The following is a 21554-nucleotide window of genomic DNA, read 5'->3' on the forward strand; positions in this document are numbered from 1 at the left end:
CATGATGTTAGTCTCAAAGGAATAGTTGTTGTGATGATGAGCTATTTCAGGTGAGGGTGAATGATATGATAGTGAAATTGCTCTCTGGGTGTTATGCAGAAATGCAGAGTGTTAATTTTTAAAATGTAGCAATTAAGAGGGGAAAACACATTCAGGAAGAATTGAAAGAAAAAAAATACCTAGAAAGAATATATGAGTCTATGTGTGTGTATGTGTGTGTTTACACAAACACAGATATACAAACATACATCTTCAACTGTGTAAAAAGATAAGGAAGTGTGTATTTGGACACAGGCACAGACACATAAGCCCATATGTTCTACTGGGTAAAAAGAGAAGGAAAGTTTCATACAGAGGAAGGAAGGGAGCTAATTTAAAGTAAACATCCAATAAATGCTGATTAATAAAGGTACTTAACCTGACTGATTATATTTAGATATCTATCTATCACAATCTGCTGGTTTAAGGCAAAGGATAAATGAAATATAAATTCCAAAGCACTTACAAAAAGACCTAGCCACAAGTAGCTTAAAGTAATATGAAGGAAGCAAGATTAACTCTCTGGGGAGATATAGCATGTTGCTGTGAAGGTTAGCTAAAGGTGTCAATACTACCTTCTGTGGGATGAGAGTCAAAAAAGATACTGGCACACATAGACCTGAGTTCCTCATGCTTTCTCATCTCTTGGTCCCCACTGTCACTAAATAAAAGCTAGTCCACATCTTGCAGAGAGAGCCAGCCTCATGGACTATTAGGGTTGCCGTTTATTTTTCAGAGCTATGCTCAGTGGTTGGCTGGGAGAAATCCAGCAGCAAATTATTTTCAGACCTGGACTAGTCAAGTAATGTAATGTCAAAACAAACCAGGAAGCAGAGACTGCAAACAGGAGCTCTAATTGCTTCTAACAGAGAGGGGGAATGTGTTCTTCAGACCTTCAAACCTTGGAAATGTGGGTTGTGTGTGTGTGTGTGTGTGTGTGTGTGTGTGTGTGTGTGATCGTGTGTGTGCGCGTGTGTGTTTGTGAAAATCATATCCTCTTTTTGTGAAAGGCATACAGATTTAATTTACTGCACAACTGAAAAGGAGATCCTTGCTCTTCCCTTTTTCTTTTTTTTACTACCCAGAGTGACATTTGATCCATAGACCCATGTAGCCAATGATCTGGTAACAGTGTCTTACTCAAACATGTATGCATAATTACACACCCATCTATATTGGGAAACATATATAGGAGGGATTTCAAGAGCAGTTGGTTAATATTCACAAACCAATAGTTAACATAGGATGAGTTCTAATTGCATGTATCCTTATTTAATCCAGCATTTACACTACTAGCAACATCTAGATAAGTGCTCACTTAAATAAGCTCTGTTTTGATTGAACAAGGGAAAAAAAAACAATTCTACAGTTGGTGGCACCGGGTCTTGCCCTAGACCACAGGCTATGAGAAGAAGCATATGGTAAGGATATGATGGAACAAAAAAAGCCCCATTGTAAGTTTGTGTTGTTAACAAGATGAAAATCTCAGTTCTAAGGACAATGGTGACACAGGCTGCAAAAGAGGTTCTAATGATTTTACTGGTTAAGCTCATCTTACTGAGTGCTAATCTAAAAAGCTCTTCTATCATTTCTTAATGAATGCTGTGGAACTAATCTGTGGTGCTGTGAGGTACCAAATAAAACCTCATATTATATTTACATGTCCAGAACTTCTTCGAGGATCAGCAAGTAGGTTTTGACCATTTCCTAAGTTGTTTTTTTACCAGATACCATCTATAGATTATGCTACTGTGTAGCAGGAAGATCTCTTAAATTTAGGTTGTGACACAGAAAACAACCTTGTTCCTTTCTGTTTTTTCAGAGACTACTGAACAACCTACTTTACAAAGTCATTGAGAAAACAAATCTGGAGAACAGAATACATACACACATACATAAATGTCTATATGCATATAGACATGAATGCTTGTATGTTTAAGCTGTCCTATTATGATTCTGGGGCAAAGTTTTCAAAGAAAAGACATTAATACAAGGACAGTGCCTTAAAAAAAAGATGATTTGAATATGGTGCACCTGCCACCATATCAAAAATCTTTCTTTAAATTCCTTACCCCTTTAAGAAGGTAAATGGAACAAAATGCAAGTGGAAGAATCAAAGCAAAGAATCCCCTTCTCTTTGGACCCAAATTCCCTCCCCCCACCCACCCCGAGATCTTAATGATGCCATTTAGTGTCATCCCAGCCTCCACTTCACCGATGCCATCAGATGCCATACATTGCCAAGGGCTGCCATGTCATTTCATTTTTTTGTCTCAGATTGTTCATCTGCAGAAAACAAAGGGAGATTAAATAACCTGTTAAAATGGAGAGAAAGATCCCAGTGGACACAACTCTTTAGAATTGTTCTCTGAATGTCACTAGTCCTTAAATATCTACAGAGAATTTCTTGTTCGACTGGTATGGGCATGTCATTTTGGATATTTAAGAGACCATCATTGGCATGAGGTATTTTAAAGCAGCTTATAAATATACTTCCAATAAATAAATGCCATGCTGAAGGTTAGCTTTGCTTAATGTGATAATTAACTGAACTCATCATTTTAAGTGTTCCTCTGGATGCCTATCTGACTATATGCATGCATGAGCCAACTCTAGACACCTCAGGTTTCATGTGCACATTCAAGATTCCAGGAACCCCATATGGATAATGATCACATTTCTACAGTTGGGTGCAACAATAGTGGTTTACAAAGGAGACCAATAGGTGATCTGACTCATTGCAAATCCTTCTCCAAGGGAAATAAATAGTAATTCATGAATTATCTATGCCATGTTCAAGGTCTTGCACTAGGAAGTGGATTATGCACTTATTTAGAATGAATTTTGAGTGGTGGGTAAAGGCACAATGTGGTTCTAAAGTACTAGTTGTGTTGGCAGGGAAAGAAGGCAGCTGATGGGAGAGATTATTTCTTCAATATATAAATACTACACACATTTCCATAAGTTAGGGCTGATCTCTTTTTGGGATGGCGGATGGCCTCTAAGGTCCCTTCCAACCCTCAAAAACTTATATATATATATATATATATATATATATATATATATATATATATATATATATATATATATATATTATAGGAAACTGACTTCTCATGTTCAGAAAAATCTGTACCTCAATTGCCACACTTGAAATCCATTATACCTAATATATTTGTTCCATGCTGAATATGTCCCAAGCACAACTATATTGGTTCATTTCAACTCCAAAATCCAGTCTACCTTGAAATGCATTTCTTGTGATTAAGGCCAATCTGAGCTTTTCACTACAAAAGAAAATGCCTGAAATAATAAAATTACTGTGTTGTAATGCAGGCCAGTTAAGTCAGCAGAGGAGGGCAGTGGAGTCCATTAGCTCTGTCAGCCAGTTATGATTGTTGAATTCGCAGAACCATGCAGAGACCATATCTATTTTTTTTCTTCCTGATTCAGATATGTCTGGTATGCTCTTGTAGGCAAAGTATTTGGTACCTTGAACCTTGTATCAGCTTCCTGCTCTTTTTACTTGAATATAAAACTGTACAGTTCTTGACTACCTTAAGCCTCTCTGAATTATATAGACCCCTGCAGCCTAGATATATTGGACTTCCTGGGCTGTAGTTATGTTTGTCGCCTAATCTCCCAAATCCAGTCCAAGACTAAGACTCTCGGTGGTGGTGAGATTGAAGCACATGTCTCCTTGTATCCTTTGTGTGTCAGGAAATATTCTGGTATGTTGTATGCTATCCATTCAAAACAATGACCGTGAAATTATGCATTCTGCATCTCTGGCAGGGGCTATTAAGGAAAGAAAAGAATTTTACCATAATTTTGACAAAATAGTCATAGATTAGAGTCAATAAAGCCCAAAACAAAAGGAAGAAATGCTGAGAAAAAATTTTCATATTTCATATTTAAAAATCCTTTTCAATATTTTTAAATAGAATTGTCTCTCCATATCTATTTCCGTATTTTTTCCTTTTTCTTCCATTATATGAAGGGGTACTATTAAAATATCAATCAGTAGAGAAAGGGGGAATCTTGTATTGAACTTTGCAGATTAGAGGAGAGTTGTTTTCTTTAAAACAAATAAATAAAAGGAAAACAAAACATACTTCATCTATAACTTGAGGAATGCTTTAATAGTTAATCATGAATGTTAAAAAATTTCTTCATGGCTATATCTTCTTGACTACTTTGCTAGCAGAATTTGCTACTCCTATGTAGCAGATGGGGGTGCATTCTGGATAGGAGAATTCAGTGACCATACTTCTGTATTTCCCTACTGGGAAAAGCAGTGAGGTGATTTACAATTCAAGTAAACTATGGATTTTTTTTTCCCATCGCTAAGCATTTTAGTCTAGAAATTGGGCCATTTGCAACTGCAAATCTAGTTATTCTTCCATTTCTGCACAAATTATGATCTTTCTATCTTTTTAAGACTATTACTTATCAGGCTAGGACATAAAGATATCTCCAAAAAGCAAAACCTACACAAATCCTCCTACTAATTCCATCTCAGTTTCTCCTTAGAGGTTTAGAATGTTTGAGCCAGAAGAGACCTTCAAGATCATTTGATCTAAGGCTCTTATTTCACAGATGAGGAAACAGCCCCAGAGAAAGGAAGTGACTCATTTAAATGAGTTAAGTCTAACTCATCTAAATTGGGTAACTTCAAACTACTTAAGGATTAAGGTTAGCTTTGGAACCAGCATCAGAACTAAAATCACTAATCTCCCAAATAGGACTCATACTATACACATCAATAAGTTAAGTAAATAGATGCAAAGGAAAAAAGACCATAAACTCTTTGAGGACAGGGACTGTCTTTTTTCCCCTTATTTATTGATCATTCACTAAATATGACTTCAAATTTTTTAAATCACTTAGCAAACAGCTGATGCAGTTGGTGAATATAATGATGAAGTGAACTGTCACTCTCTCTGCCTTGATTCTTAGTTTCCCCATCTGGAAAAATGGGGAAAATGATGTTTGCACATACTGCTGCAGAGCACTAGTTAATTGTGGGACAAGACCATTGTAAACTACAAAGGATGTTACAAATGTAGGCTAACATTGTTATTTTTAATCATTATTGCCTGTCTCAAGAATCCTTCGCTTCTGAGAAAGGCAAAATCCTTGAGAGACATTATCTCATCACACTTCACACATGCTGTAGATGAGCAAGTAGGAAAAAAGATCTTAGTGTCAAAATTAGAAAAAAGTGAGGTATTCTAAAATTGCATTGTAAAGTACTTAATTATCTCAAATATCTAAATATAGCATGATTCCCAACACATAAGGTATAGTTTATGATTCTTGCAGTGACTGGAAAGAATAGAAAACTAATGAAATCCTTGACCCTTCTCAGGAGTTCTCCTGTAGAGAGGTTAAAAAGAATTTCAATAAACCATGAGGTTAATTAATAGCAGAGGTGAGTAAAGATCTGTTACATTTAACAGTAATACTTGCAGATATTTATTAAAACATTCACAAAATTTAAAAGATGAAACAGAATATTACCTATTAGAGATCATCATCTTGTTGACTCTCAGTGGGATCACTTTCATCCTGACTACTCATTTCAACTGAAAACAGAAGAAAGATAATATATTAAACTTTTGTATCATAACCTCCTGATATGCAATCAAATGATCTGAATTATTTTATTCTTCATTTCTTATATCTATTAATGATAGTTTGTCCTTTTCGAATTTTATCAATAGGGGCAGCTAGGTTGTGCAGTGGATATAGAGCATGGGTCCTGGAGTCAGGAGGACCTGAGTTCAAATGTGGCCTCAGACATCTAATAATTACCTAGCTCTGTGACCTTTGGCAAGTCACTTAACCCCACTGTCTTGCAGAAAAAAAATAGAATTCCATCAATGCCAGAAATAGTGGTTTGGTTTGGAAATCAGCAGGTTTCCTATAATATGCACCTATAAAATACTGATCTTTTTTATTTAGATTTTGCTCTTCACAAGTTAAATAATGAAATTAATCTTAAATATGAGAACATAAGGTTATCTTTAATGTTGCTTGTGGATTGCCATTATATGCTGAGGTAAATCTTGATAAGACTCTGGAATGGCCTACTGATAGAATATCTTTTTAGTGAGTAGGATTGTATTTAGAAAGGAATCCTTGACAGGAAGCAAAACTAAATGATATCTATATAAGTTTTATGCTTGTTTGGTAGTCTCACATTATTTCCAATTGCAATTGTCTCTAAAGGAAGAGGGTTATAGAAAAAAAATTCAGATTATAAAGAACATGGCAAATCTATTGGAAGCAATCAAGATGGGAACTAAATGAAATGGTTGGGTTGACAGATTTTTGCCTTAATATGGAATCTCCTTTCTTTTTCTTGGAAGAAGTACTAGCTTTTTCTTCACTGTTTCTGGGACAAGTGAAATTGTCTCCCTTTAGTAGTAGAATTTCTTTTCCCTTGTGTCAATTTGCTCTTGCTATGTCAAGAGGATTGAGGTTCAGTTCTACAGGGCTTCTCAATCACCAAATGGTAATTAAAATTTAGTGACAACTCTGGCTTCTTGGTGTTAGCAATATGGGTACAGTTCTTTTCAACCATGGAAATACACAGAAGCCCAAATGAATGACATGAAAAACAAGAGGAAATGAGAAAAAAATATGGCACTGATGTCCTAGGAAGCCGGCAGCTTCTAGGGAGTCAGTGCAATGCAATGTCAGTAGGCCTGTTAGCTTTTCCCTGTTTTGGTGCTCATAATTCAGAACAGGCACTCTGAGAATGCCAGTGGGGTGGCTACAGTGGTTGCATACTAGAATAGAAAATAAAATAAATAGCTAATCCAGATCACATGGTCCCCATAAAACATGTGTTTTTACTCTATTGTGTGTATGATTTTGCAGAAGCATTTGCATAAAAAGAGAATGTATAATCAGCACCATTGTTAGAAAGCCTTAGACACTCAGGAAGTCTCCAAGTGTCAGCCAGTTTAATTAGATTGATATTTTTCAAACATCAAAGCCTATATTAGGAGCCAACAACCTGTAATCTCTAAAAAAAATGATCTCCTCTAAAATGAACGTTTCTTCAGGGAAAAAGAGCAGCAGATGAACTTGAAATCGGTCATGCAGGAAAGATGTGGGGGCCAGCTTTTAAAGGGGGGGAAGGACTATTATGCTGGGTCCTTCTACTCTCTTCCAAGATGTTGGTTGTTTTCTCATTCCCCCTCCCCACCTCCCAACTTCTACTCCCTAACACTGGGTTAAAAAAATGTGCTGGGGAATCTTTGTTTCAACCTTATATAAGAATGCTTTAATGTTGAGTTTATTTATGAAATATTAGGAGGTTACCCAGACCCAATCCAATGCAGAGAATAGCATCAATGGAATGGTAGCTCTTTCTGATGGGACTCAATGACGATCTTTGTTTCCAGTGAGAAATCCTATTTGAACTACAATTTAGAAAGTCATTTCCTCTTTGCCTGTAGTCTTCTCATGACTGATTTCATTATGAAATCCCTATGTCTCTCCTATAGGTTTCTTTAGTTCCCCTTAGCAAACAAAAACAGGAACTATAAACAGGTAAACCCAACATTTTCTCCAGTGTTCCCTTTTTAACTTTCTTCTAGGTTACATTAAAGAATAGGTAGAATTGGATCATGGATATTCAAAGAATGATATTTTAAAACAAAAGGAATTCCTTCATTCAAGGAATTTTAGGAGCACCATAGCAGAGATATTAGTGTCTAATTCTGAGAAATGTCAGGAAATTATATGATATCTCTATCTACAATGATATGCTTTTTATATAAATCTGGATTTTTTTTTAAATTTTAAGTGGGCAAAGTCAAGATGAAGAGAAATGTTCAGTTTTCAGATAAGGTTATCAACACTCTCTATAGCTATGTTATTTTTTTTAAAATTCGAACTCATTATTGACTGGAGAAATGCAAATTAAAACAATTCTGAAGTACTACTTTATACCTAGTAGACTGACTAATAGGACAGAAAAGGAAAATGACAAATAATAGAGGGAATATAGGGAAAATAAGGCTTTAATGCACTGTTGGTGGAGTTGTGAACTGATTTGATTATTCTTTAGAGCAATTTGGAACTATGTCCAAAGGGCGATAAAAACATGACCTTTGAACTAGCAATGCCAGTTCTATGTCTATATCTCAAAAGAGATGGAAAACAAAAAGACAAAGGACCTATATGTACAAGGATATTAAAAGCAGTTCTTTTCTTTTGGCAAAGCATTGGAAATTGATATGATGCCCATTAATTAGGGATTAACTGAAGAAACTGTGGTATATGATTATGATGGAATGCTATTCTGCTATAAGAATGATGAGCAGGACTTACATGAGCTGATCAAAGTGAAATGTACTGTGTACAAAGTAACAGCAATGTTGTAGGATGACTTTGTTTAACAGATGAGAATGACTTGGTTTTTCTTAGCAAAACAATGACCAAAGTCAAAGGACTTATAGGAAAGAATGCTGTCAATCCCCAGAGAAAGAGGTGATGATTTTTCAGAATACAAATTGAAGCATACTTTTTTTAAGTTTTATTTTTCTTGAAGTTTCTTTTTTTTTTTGGAGGGAGTGGGTCTGTGTCTTTCACAACATGACTATTAAGGAAATATTTTGCATGACTATACATGTATAACCTATATCAAATTACCTGCTTTCTTAATGGGGGAGGAAGGGAGGAAGGAGAGAATCTGGATCTCACAGCTTTAAAAAAAACACTAAAAATTGTTTGTATATGTTACTGGGAAAAAATACTAAATAAGTAAATTTTTAAAAATAATTTAAGTGTTTGTTGAAAGGTCTCCTTTTTTCCAAAAAGTGTTTATATAACACACTTATCTCCCAGGGTTAGCATCTACTTCCAGGCTTGAAATAAAGTTCAAATAAAATAGTATTTATAAAGTGTTTAGCATAAAATCTAACATATATTAAATACTATATAAATATTAGCTATCTTCTTCTTCTTATTATTATTATTAATAATCTATTTGGGCTATACCATTTAGAAGTCCTGTCTTATGAAGGTCCAATATCATAAACTACGACAGAGCAACTAGACCTTTGTCCTGGGTTCCATATTACACAGGAAGAAGAAGGGTATTTACACAAAGTTAATCAGGAAGTTTCCATTCTATTTGGCCTTGAAAATTGCCTCTACAAACTCACTATTGAGAGCCACGGATGAACTAGCTTTTTACTAGCAGTTACTTTAAAAAGCTGCATTTTGATGAGTATTCTAGAGGTAAATGGCTTCTGAAATTTGACTTGTTATTGCAGAACATGTTGGTTCATTGAACAGATAGCAGTTCCCCGATTCCTAAAGCATACATTGGGAAAATAGACCAGATTTCTATTTTATGAGAATCCAAAAAAAGTTCAGAACCATACCATCAGCATATGTCACGTTTTCCACAGGGCAGGCATCTGCAACACCCACTTGCTCTGCCGATGACTTCCCTTCTCGCACGGCTCCTTCTGACAAGTCAAAGATTGGGAATTGGAGATAGGAGAGAGAAAGATAGAAGACAGAGTCAACAATTCATGAAGAACTGCAGCAGTCATTCAGTTATTATATTTTTTTGTTGTCCTTGGTCTCTTGATATTCATTAACATTAAGTCTTAACACCATTTTGATCAGGAAAAGTGAGGAAAAGAATATTTTGAGGAAGGTTTTATTTTCTTCTTAATTCTCCTTAATTAGGAAAATTATTAACATCTATACACAAATTTTAAAGTTGAAAATAGAATAATAGGTAAGCAGGGAAACATAGCATAGCACAATGGACTATAACTTATTTTTTTTTACTTAAATAGCTATAATTTTAAAAAATCTAAACAAGCAAATAAAAAAAAGTAGTTTGCCTTAAGGCAAGCCTAAAAGCTGAAAAAACCCAGTGTCATGGAAGTAAAGTCTGGAGAAAGAAAACAAATAAATTGCTCTTTTCTTTCCATATATGGCTTTTAAAAAATCTTATTTAGGACTACAAATAGAACAACCTTTAGTTAATTTCCATCATGGTATTTCTTCACCTGAGTAGTTTCAAATTTTTTTTTCATTTATTTCCTCTGACTGAAGTTATACACTATGTTTGACTTTCTCATTGAATGGAATCTGTTTGCTACTTTGAGAAATATGACCTTTTCTAATAGCTTTTTTTTTCGCAGTTGAACGTCAATTATATCTTAAAGACTCCTTCCTACTCTGGTATCAGCTTCTGTACACTCACACAGGTAGCTTCAATGGAAGTTTGAGCTGGAAAGAACCTTTGAAATCATGTATTTTCTACTCCTTAATTTAGAGATGAAAAGATTTAAGATTTAGAACAATAGGGGTAGTTTGAACTTGGCTATTAGGGGAGTCAGAGTGGGAACAGAGAGATATACCGATGTAAGGTATGTTACAGAGGAGGGATTAGTGGGCCTAGGTAATTAATTGTATAGGAGAAGATAACGCCAAAGTTTCAAACATGGGAAGTATGGAAGGACAGATAGAAATAGTGAAGTGAGAATCAGGAACATATTTGGGAAGAGAGGTAAATCAGCTTGTGGACACATTTGGTTTATGATACTGGTGGAGATTTCTTACAGACAGATAGAGATATAGAAGAGGGGTCAGGACTAGAGAACAGGTTAAGTATCAATAATCATTAGTTGTACTCTACTGATGATTCTAAACAATTCTACCATGAGGTAGAATATTTGCAAATCACTCTAAGATATTATCACTTGTTGGGTAATTTCTTGCCATATGATCACAATAAGGATAAGAGAAGAAATTTGGTGAGGCACTTACTGCAAGCAGCTCTCTTCTCAGTATACTTAATATCCTAAATTTATATTTTACAGAATTATACTCATTTGACAAATTCTGGATTGCTTAATATGCAATACACTGTGTATGAGACAGCACCATCAAATAGCAACCTGTGAAATAGCAGCTTCACTATATTAGATACTGTAAATACCTTGAAGAAAGGGAAAGGAGAGGAACAAAATTCTGAGAGGTAAAGTGTTGAAGATACCCTGAAGCACAATGTGGGAGATCTCCAAGTCAGGAACATATAGCACTAAAATACTCACAATACTAAAATGCTCTCATAGTAAAGAAAAAATGAAGTTATCAATCAATGAGCAGGGATGACCTGAAATGCTTTCTGGGTACTATGACTTCTAATAGGCATATCTAATTATATTAGATCATCACTTCAGATATCACTGGGGAGGAGATCCAATAGGAACAGGAATTGGAGTAAGTCTCATCTTTCTATTTTCTTCCTCACACTCCCAGTGACAGGACAATGAACCTCTAAGAGCGGGGCATTCCAAAGTTCCCATTCCAAACCTACTTTCAGGTCTACTTCTCCCTTCTCAAAAACCAGGCCCATTCTGCCACACCTCCCATCCTTGCCAAGGAGAGCTAGTCTCTTGCAATTCAATTCCTTGAATAAGGAATTCACCGACTCTAATTGTTAACTTTAATTCTTAACACCATTTTGATCAGAAAAAGTGATAAAAAAGAATATTTTGAGGAGGGTTCTCCACCACTGAAACCGAGTGTCCAGTGGACCTGATCATTTGCCCTGCTACCATACTCTTTAGATCTTCAGAAATTACCATGTGACTTGCCAAAACATGGTAAAAACTCCTGGACATTGCCATTAGCCCCTTAGCTGCATCCTTATGTTGACTAGACTCTTCCATTCGCTCTGTAGCTGAAACCTCCTTGTATGCGTTCTCTCTCTCTCCTAATTAGAATGTGAGCTTTGTGAGGGCAGAGACTCAGTTTTCTATTTGTAGCCTCTGTAGTTAGCACAATGCTTAGCATAATAAGCTTCCATTCAAGTTCCTCATGCATAAAATGTTATGAAGGAAATGCATTGAAAGCTCAATACACTCATAAATATGAGTTTTCTAGTCTGTTGTCAAATCATTTTGATGTGGGAATGCATATCTGTTTTATAATATCAGGTTTTGCTGTAAAAATTTCACTTTGGGAATAACTTTGCTTGAATAAGTCTTTGATGCAAAGTATAGGATATACCAGGCATATGGCTGTTCTCAGAATAAAACATGGACAGGTATCAATATGGGAGTGTATCCAGTGATAACAGAAGAGTAGTAATGGTTTAAATACATTATTGAAAGACCTAGAGGACAACTTCCTGCACAATGAGCAGTTAGGTATTTGCATAGAACATTTTAAAGGGTTACACACAAAATGGGAAGATAGGATGACTGGTGATTTGTATTACTGACAATAATAGTCATATTAATTTGACAATGTATGCATTAAAGTATATAATCCTCCCAAATGGCATGTATCTGTGATTGATAAAAAGGAAAAAAGACATTTAATTGATAGCAATTCCTTCCCCACCCCAGCCACTTCCAATCTAAATCTGCCTCTCCAACCTCCAATCTTACAAGTAATTTCACCTTGCACTATCCCATACTCTTGATTCTCTTGTCTTCTTTGCTGTCACTGCTCATGTGCTGCCAGACCACAAACCCCTACTTCTGGATTGATGAAAACTGTTGGAGGAAGGGCTATAACCAACCATTCTTCCTTAGTTCACCACAGATTTGTATTATTTTATCTCAGCTGGGTTCTCACTGCTGCACAAGAATCTTTTATTCTCCTTTGATTTATTCTCTATTTCAATCTCCATGGTTTCAGTTTTAAAATGTGCTTTCCCTCCACAATCTACCTATTCCATTCCTACCACAATTCTGATCACCAGAAGCCTTCTTTATATTAGCAAGAAAATGAAGAACATCTCTTATGAGCTCCTTTTCCCCTTCAATTTTACAGCTCAAATCCCTTCAACAAGTATCCTGTCCTCTCCTGGCCATTCTTGCCAAGACTAATCCCTCTCTGTGTTTCTCTTTCATCCCTTACTAAACCTCTTGATGTTTATCCTTTTGATTATTACCTCCTCTCTTATTTTCCTTTCCCTTTACCCAAATTTTGCAACATTTCTAACCCTACATAATATTAGTGAAAATAGATATTCTTAATTTACCTCTCATTTTAGAACTTCAGTTTATCTCTATTATACATGATGCTGGATTTTGATTTTAGATAGATTTTACTAAACATATTAAGGAAAGTCCTTTTATTCCTTTGGGACAGGGTGGATAGATTGCCAGGTCTGGAGTAAGGAAAACCTGAGTTCAGTTCTACTCTCAGATACTTACTAGCTATGTGACCCTGAGCAAGTAATTTAAACCTGTTGGCCTCAGTTTTCTCATTTATAAAAATGAGCTGGAGAAAGAAATGGCAAGCACTCCAATATCTTTGTTGTGCCAGCTAGTTGGTGCAGTGCTCTGGAGTCAGGAGAACTTGAGTTCAAATATGACCTCAGTCACTTAATTACCTAGTTGTGGGTGGTCACTTAACCTCATTGCCTTGCAAAAAATATCAAAAAAATCCCAAATGGGGTTATAATGTACATGATTGAAATGACTGTACAACAACAAATTTTTTTCTTCTGTTTTCTAGTTGTTTTTTTTTTTTAACAGAAATTAGTATTGTATTTTGTCAGGAATTTCTGCATCTTATTGGTTTAGTTGTAGGAATTTTATTGTTCTAATTATCAATATGGTCTATCATGTTTATAGTTAACTCATCACTTTTCCTAACTTCCCTATTTCTTTCAAGGTCCTTCCTGTCCTTCAGTTCTCCAAGTTTCCCTCTGCAGTGTCATCCTTGAGCCTTCATTCTTTCTTACCTCCATTACATAGAGAGTTCAATCTGTTGTCAAATATAATCAGTCCTATTACAAGTTCATCAGTACATCAATTGCCTATATTTTGTTCTTACTTATCTTTGAAGTAACTATCCCTTTTGTAAAAGTTAATTCATGCAAAGTGGTTAAATGGAATTGGGGCAGTACTAATTGACACTTAACACTGAAGCACTTAACAGGTGGTGGTAGGCTCCAGGAAAAAACAGACCCTACAAACCTTTTAGACGACCCTGGAACTTGAAATCTTGGAGAGAGGGCCAGAGCAATTGCATTGCTTTTGCTTTTGCCAGGGAGAGAAATTCAGGGTAGGAGAATTCCAAAATATTATGCTTCCATACTAGGTTTATGGTATATTTCTCAAATTTCACATTTATTTCCTCCTTCATTTTAGGTCAGGGCTTCTTTACCTGAGGCTCATAAACTTGTTAATTTTTTTATAATTGTATTTCAATATAAGTAGTTTCCATTGTAATGCTATGTATTTTTATGTATTTATTTATATTTTCATTTAAAAATATGGTTCTGAGAAAGATTGTCAAATGTGTTCATGATTCTCAAAAGGTTAAGAGCTCTGAGTCTAGGTTAGTAGAGTCAAACTTAAAGAGCAACAAATACCTGTGAATATTGATTTAGAAAATCACAAATTGATAGTATTTATGTTTTATTGTATTTTTATTTACTTTGTTAAACATCAACCTTCATAACTACTGGTCTTTCCGATCTCCTGGTGAGTAGTCTGTCATCTATCCCTACAAGGATATTGTTTCTGTTTATAACTTCATTAATCATCACACAAATATCATTTTTATCTTTCTAGGTTCCTGGTATACATATATATATATATATATATATATATATATATATATATTTGCAATATATTTCATTAAGATATGTACCCAAATAATTTGAGTTTTTAAAAGGCAAATATTTATTGAATATTCATACATAAAGGATATTATTTTTACTCTCCAAATAAACTAAAACTTAACTAAACTAATTTTTTAAATTAACAACTTAATTTAAAATATAAACATAAAAATGAGGAAAAATAGTTTCATTGTTATGCTGTAGTTAAGAAATTGGGTTATTCCTAGGTCCACCTGTATGTGTGGGATGTTTTCTGGATTCCTTCACAAATGTGTATGGTCTTTACATTCAATGTGAATTCACCCCACTTCAATTTAGTCCATTCCTATTGGATAAATTATACTCTCTAAGATTCAAATTCTCATCATCAGTTCCAGTGTGCCCGAGTCTCAGTGATCTAAAATCTCTAGATTTTCCTGTTTATTGTTCATTCTTTTAGTATTTCTAGAGCTATCTGAGAGAGACCATGGGTTTTAGTGTTCGTTTTCTTGGTTATTGTTCCTCATGACTTACAGGTCTTCTGTTACACAGTTTTTTTTTTTTTTTTTTTTTTTTTTTTTTTTTTTTTTTTGTGATACCAGACTTTCAGATCCTGGGAGATCATTTTCTTCTTTTCTCTCCTTTTCAGTTCTTCTGTTCAGCCACACACAATTCCAGGCAAATGTCTTTTAATTGTCCCTTACTAGGTTCAATTCTTTCTGAATCCTCTGTTTTCAATCAGCAACAGAGATAACTCCACCTTTTCAATAACTTGTAGGTTTTACAAAGATTATTATTTCCATTTTACGGAGCAAATTGGAGTTCAGAGATTTGCTACTAAGCATTATTGTCATATTTGGGATTTAGATATAGGGCTTCTGTCTCACAGTCCAACACTCTATTCACAATACTTCACTGTCTCTTAAGAGCAGAAGTGGTCCCAAATAGACCCTTACCTTGCACACTCAGCTCCTGCTTCATTTCAGTGGCTCCCAACTACAGAGAAGCTTCTTGGGAGATGGAAATGCTTATGAATTCTTTGGATTTCTTAATGAAGGTAGGATAATGCATGGAGAAGAAGAAGAAATCTTAAGTTCTATTTGGTCTTGCTTGGTATAGAACCCCATATCTCTCCAAGCCAGCTCTAGCACCCTGTTCTATACTTTAAACGTTATCGACACAATTTAAGCAACTGTCAGGAAAATGTTTGCTGATGCCAGAGAAGCTTTTCAGTGGGCCATCAGTTTAAAAGGGTTTCCTCCCACCACTTCCAACATGGGGTAAATTATTATCCACAAAGTAAAATAGGAAAGCTTGAAGGCATCTGTGATTTTGTGCTCTGCATGTTAGTGAACTCCTAAAGAGAAGCTGTCTATAATGGCAAACCTGAGAATGTCTTAAAACTGAAGAAATATTTTCCTTTTTAAACCTTCTTCATACCATCTGGTTTATGTTTCTGAGGTATACCATCTATCACTGTCCTATATAGTTCAAAACTTAAGGGACCAAGCATTTTATTGGTATAGATCTCTTTCCACTACAGTCCTGCTTTGTTTTGGTAGTATTGTAAGGGGGAGGGAACAAAATGATATCTCTTTTTTGTTAAATTAATGCCAAGGCTCTCTAAACTTAGCTAGTCCAGACTTTGCATTGTAGACATGGAGAAGCGTATATATAAACACCCACATAAGCCCATACTCATATATATTTCCAGACGAGATTGGTAACATTGAACTTATATTCCATTCAAAGGGTCTTCAAGAACACTACTTTATGGTGAGGTAGCAAAAGGAGAGTTGAAAGAAGATCCCTAACCCTATATACACAAATGGAGTAGAGAGTTGTTTTATAGTTACTCAAATCAAAATACATTTTTAAAGGAAATTATCAAGTATGTGAGGAGAGACATACTTGAATACGTCTATATTTATAAAATAAAATGAAACTTTGAAGTAATTATCCAGATATTTAGAGTTATAAGAAGTTTTCTGCCAATATTGCTTGGGTATGAGTATGTAATTTGGGATAGGATTCACTTCACTAATTACCCCAATGCTCTATTTCAATTTATATGTGTAGATGACCACAGATGTTTCTCTTCACTCTTCCCTAGTCTGATATAAATCTTATTCTTGATGTGAACATATTGACTAATCCATAATAGCAAAGTGAAAGTGTTTTGATTTAATTTTCTACATCTTAATTAAACCTTGGGGAATAATAATCTCTAAAAGAATAAATTGTAAAAGTGAGGTACAAAATCTTGTTTTTAAAAATGAATTCTTCAAAGCCATGACACTTAATTATATATAAATATACACATAAAGACACTGTAATCAAACATATTAAAGTACTGAAATGGAAATCAGGAGAGTCAGTCATTTAATTATGTCAAGGAATGACTGACCAAATCTTTTAGAGAATTTCACTGTTTTAATTATCTCCCTTTTTAATTCCCTCCAAATCTAACTCATTAATAAGTAGTCAGGACGAAGTAAAATAGGACATCATTTGGGCAATTATATTTATACTTTGAAATTTCAATAAATCTTTGATCTCATCTCAAATTCTGATCTATATTGTAGTGGCTATCACTAGTCGGTTAGAACTCAGTTTAAACCTTGCCTCAGACTTCACTCTCTCTGTCTCTCAGTTTCATCATTTGTAAAGGGAGGGTAGTTGGACTCAGTGACTTAAAGGCCTCCAAAAGTTCTAAATATATGATCCTCTGATCAGTTATTTAGGATCTGCTCAACTAGAAGATCAACCAAAGCTGTCTTGGGCCCCTCTTCCTTTTTACCTAGATACTATCTAGTTTGATAATCTCATTGGCTCCCATAGATTCAATTATCATTTCTGGAAATTATTCTCAAATCTACTCATTCTGTATTAACCTTGCTGCTGATTTCTAATCTTTCATTTTCAACTGACTATTGGACATCTTGAATTTTAGATGTCTTTGGATATCTTGTCAACATCTAAAACTCAAACATGTCTAAAACTGAATTAAATATTTTTCCCTTCTTCCTCTACCCAAATCTGCATCTCTCTAACTTAACTTTCCTATTTCTGTTGAGGATACCACCATTTTTCTGATCATCAAAATCTAAAATCTAGGCTCATTTTTGACTCCTCACACTCCTCCTCTTTATTAAATCAATTGTAAAGCCCCAATATATTCCTAATAACTCTCATAAACACCCTCTTTTCTCCTCTAACACCTAACACTGATATCAACCTGGTACAAGTCCTTATCACCTCAAGCCTATTGTTACAATAGCCTTCTGGTTGGTCTTTTGGACTCAGTTCTACTCACTCCAATCTCTTTTCACTCAGATGTCACATTGATCTTCCTAAAATTCAGGTCTGATGATGTCTTCTCCCCACTCATTCACTAACTTGATCTAAATCAAGTATAAAGTTCTGGTTCTAAAAGCCCTTTATAACTAGGAAATTTCCTAACTTTACAAAACTCTTGCACCTTACTTTCTTTCACATATTCTGTGATCAATGACACTGGTCTCAATTTTTCTTGAACATCCTAAACATTCCATCCTCCTTTTCTCCAATTCTCTCCAGTTCATCTTATTTATATATATAGTTATTTGTATGTTTTCTCTACCATTAGATTTTGAGTTCTTTAAGAGCAAGGATTTTTTTTGCCTTTCCTTGTATTCCCCAATGCTTAACACACTTTCTAGCACATAGTAGGGACTTAATCAATGATAAATGCTTGTTAACTTGACTTGAATTTTCCTAACATGCTGGTAGCCTTCCTTTAAGTCTTTTAAGCTTTCTAAGGGAATATATCACTAGTTGGGCTATTCTTCTATCATCCTTTACTTTTGTTGCATGAGTTTTCTCCTCCATTAGACTTTGAACTCCTTGAGAGTAGGGTTTTTTGGTCTTTACTTGTATTCCCCAATGCTTAGCATTCTTCTTAGTACATAGTAGGAACTTGATAAATGCTTATTAACTTGTCTTGAATTTTCCTAACATGCAGATAGCCTTCTCTTAGGGTTTTTAGATTTCTATAGGAACAAATTATCACTTGCACTGTTCTTCTGCTGCATGAGAGTCCATCCACCTCCTTTTCCTGGGAAAAATTTCCTAGAAGATAAATTTTGTGCCATGTTTTGCATGAGAATTTTATTATTGTTAAATGTGATTTATGCAAACAGATTTATTGAAACTTTACTTTTTAAATTACCAAATTGTAACCAATAAAGTCTGAAAATACCTCTAGTTGATCTTCTCAAAGAGTTTGCTTCATGACTGTGAAGACTATCAATATTAATGATTATGTGGCTATTATATGGGTAAGTATTTATAAAGGAGGACTTTCTGAATGTTTTTTATACACAAACTCTTATTGGTGTCATACTAGGGAACTAATCTCATTAGCAGGAAGAAGAAAGGATTGGAGTAGCTGGAATAAATAAATAAAAAAATGAATAAATGAGCAAGGAAGGAGAAGAGAGAAACCTAAGCAGTTAAACAGAAAACAGGAAATGTTTAAATTGGCTGCTACATGTTTTAGTCTTTTCCACCTCATTATTTTACAAAAGAGCATGTGAGAAGTCATAGGTTATATTTCATGCTGCCCATGGCAAAAATCTATAGGTGAAGCAGTGTTAGGACTAAGATAGCTGTAGAAGAGAAGAAAAAGGAGCCATAACAGACTGTATTGCTATAGGCCTGGGGCAGGGGCTCAGAATATGAGATGTGTGGACTTTCCAGGTCTTTGAAGCCCTGTTTATACCTATATTCATTTTAGTTCATTTGACTGCCTAGCTGGGTGGCCCAGGAAATACATGCGTGCATGCTTGAGAGGAGAGGATGGGATTGCGTCATTCTTTATTCTGACATGCATGTGGAACAGGTATTATCCCAAACAGCTTCTCCCTGCTGTGCAATAAAACTGAGTGCCACAGAGAAATGAGTCCATTTCACATAAACAGCAGAATCTGATCAAAACTAGAACTACCTCAACAACCCATTTATTCCGGTTTTTCCCCCATTTTGATTGCCACTGATGGGAACACAAACAAGAGGTGAAATTTCAGGGTTCCTAGCAGGAGATAAAAGAGCTGAAATGGAAGGAGGCAGGGACATCTAGGGCCACTTTCATTTTCAATTACTATTTGCAATTGTCCTGCAGAAAGCCTTGATTATCATACCTTTCTATAGAGGTTATGGGGAGGGGATGGGAGAGAAAGGGGAGAAAAAGCAATAAAGAAAACTGGTCCTCCAACAGGAGAAAAAAGATGCTTGATGAATACAGAGTATAGTTAACCAGATTTTTAAATCTATAAATATTTGATGAAAAGTGGGAAGACCCCTTAAGCTTTTCCTGTGAAATGTGCCTGGAGCTTGTACTATGTTAGTCATGCTAAGCAACAATCACAGTTCTTTCTTGGAATAAGTGTTAGTTAGCTTTAAGAGTGGGATGCTTTCTAGATTCAATAAAATTAAGGTACTAAAACTATGTAGGAAGATCAGAGTTATAATTATTTTGCTACTCAAAAAACATGAAAGGTACCTGCAAATCAACTATTAAAGGTAAATTCGGGTGGTTAGGGTTGGAAAAGGAGAGTCCTTAGAGATAAAGAAATTGGGACATTCAAGGTCACTGTCACTGGTGAAAGAATCAAAATGGGGTTGGAAGAGGGAAGAGTTCACCTGGGTGAAGCTGCAGAGAGAATGAGGTCAAGCTTTACTGTAGCTCCCTGTTTGAATTATTCTTGCCAAACTAAGTGTTAAGTTCAGTTGTTTGTACTTGGTACCAGAGTCCTCTAAAATTTTGGTATCCTGAGAAAAAAACTCTAGTAACCCTCCTCTAGTTATAAGCTGTGAGGTTGTAAGAGAATTAGTAGAACAGTAGATAGAGCACTCTGACTAGAGTTGGGAAGACAGGTTCAAATTTAGCCTTAGATATTTATTAGTTGTGTGACCCTAAGGCAAAATACTAACCTTGCTTGACCCAGTTTCCTTATATCTTTAAAATGAGTTAGAGAAGGAAATGGCAAACCTCTCCAGTATCTTTACCAAGGAATCCCAAATGGATTCATGAAGTCTGACAGGACTGAAACAACTGAACAAACAAATTACCTTGACAACAATAATGAAGAAGAAAAAGCAGAATGTGGAACATAAAATATTTACACAAGCTTAACCCACAGACTCAAAGAACTGGAAGTAGCTATTATTTCATGTAGCATAGAGTATTATTTACTATACTCTTATAGCTCATTAATTGAAGGAGGTGATGAACTACATTTGGCTCTGATATATCAAGGACCACCAAAGTTTGTTATCCAGATGCAGAATCCAAGCCTAGGTGAATAGAGATCAGACACATCTAATGAGGTAGAACAGTCTGTCAACACAAACATGGGATTGTGAATCAAAACTGAGCTCTTATGGGATGCTTTGTTATGGTTCAGACTATTCTTACACAAGTTTCCCACATTATTCACAATGATATTTATAGCCCTTTAAGAACGTAGTTCCTATTGCCATGACATAATCCCAGAAAGATAATTTTCCATTCACAGTTAAATTATTAGAGGGAATTTCCCCACTATTTTTTCATTCATGTAGCTGAAACCATGCAATTTTAATGTTTAAAATTTTGGCATTACAAATAGAAAATCATAAAGAAAGTATAAAAAATGGAGAAGAATATAATTGTTGAGCTTGACTTCAAACACTGCCTCTGACAATTCCTGTGGGATCTTGGACAAACCTTTTAACTTCCTCAGTTTCTTACCTTGTCAAATAAAGGGGCTACAGTGTTTGGCCTTTATGATCTCTTCCACAAAGCTTATTAACTCCTGTTCATGTCTCTCATACATTTTTGACAGGGAATAGGTTGAACATCATTCCTCAGTTAATTTAGCTG

At 35.1% G+C, this 21554-nt stretch overlaps 1 protein-coding gene across 3 annotated transcripts in view; it reads right to left on the minus strand.

Moving 5' to 3' along the window:
* Positions 1 to 952: 952 nt before the first annotated feature.
* Positions 953 to 21554, minus strand: part of MACROD2 (mono-ADP ribosylhydrolase 2) — a 2318796-nt gene continuing 2298194 nt past the window's right edge. For 2 of the 3 annotated variants that reach the window (XM_074209421.1, XM_074209419.1), the window contains 3 exons: positions 9444 to 9530; positions 5560 to 5624; positions 953 to 2325 (listed from right to left, as the gene is read on the minus strand). In XM_074209421.1, coding sequence (XP_074065522.1) covers positions 5563 to 5624; positions 9444 to 9530 — 149 coding nt within the window. In that variant the 3' untranslated portion in view covers positions 953 to 2325; positions 5560 to 5562. The remainder of the gene's footprint in view (positions 2326 to 5559; positions 5625 to 9443; positions 9531 to 21554) is intronic. The other variant, XM_074209420.1, reaches the window with a different exon arrangement.

This window comes from Macrotis lagotis, chromosome 1, assembly GCF_037893015.1.
Source record: "Macrotis lagotis isolate mMagLag1 chromosome 1, bilby.v1.9.chrom.fasta, whole genome shotgun sequence".
NCBI classification, from domain to species: Eukaryota; Metazoa; Chordata; class Mammalia; order Peramelemorphia; family Peramelidae; genus Macrotis; species Macrotis lagotis.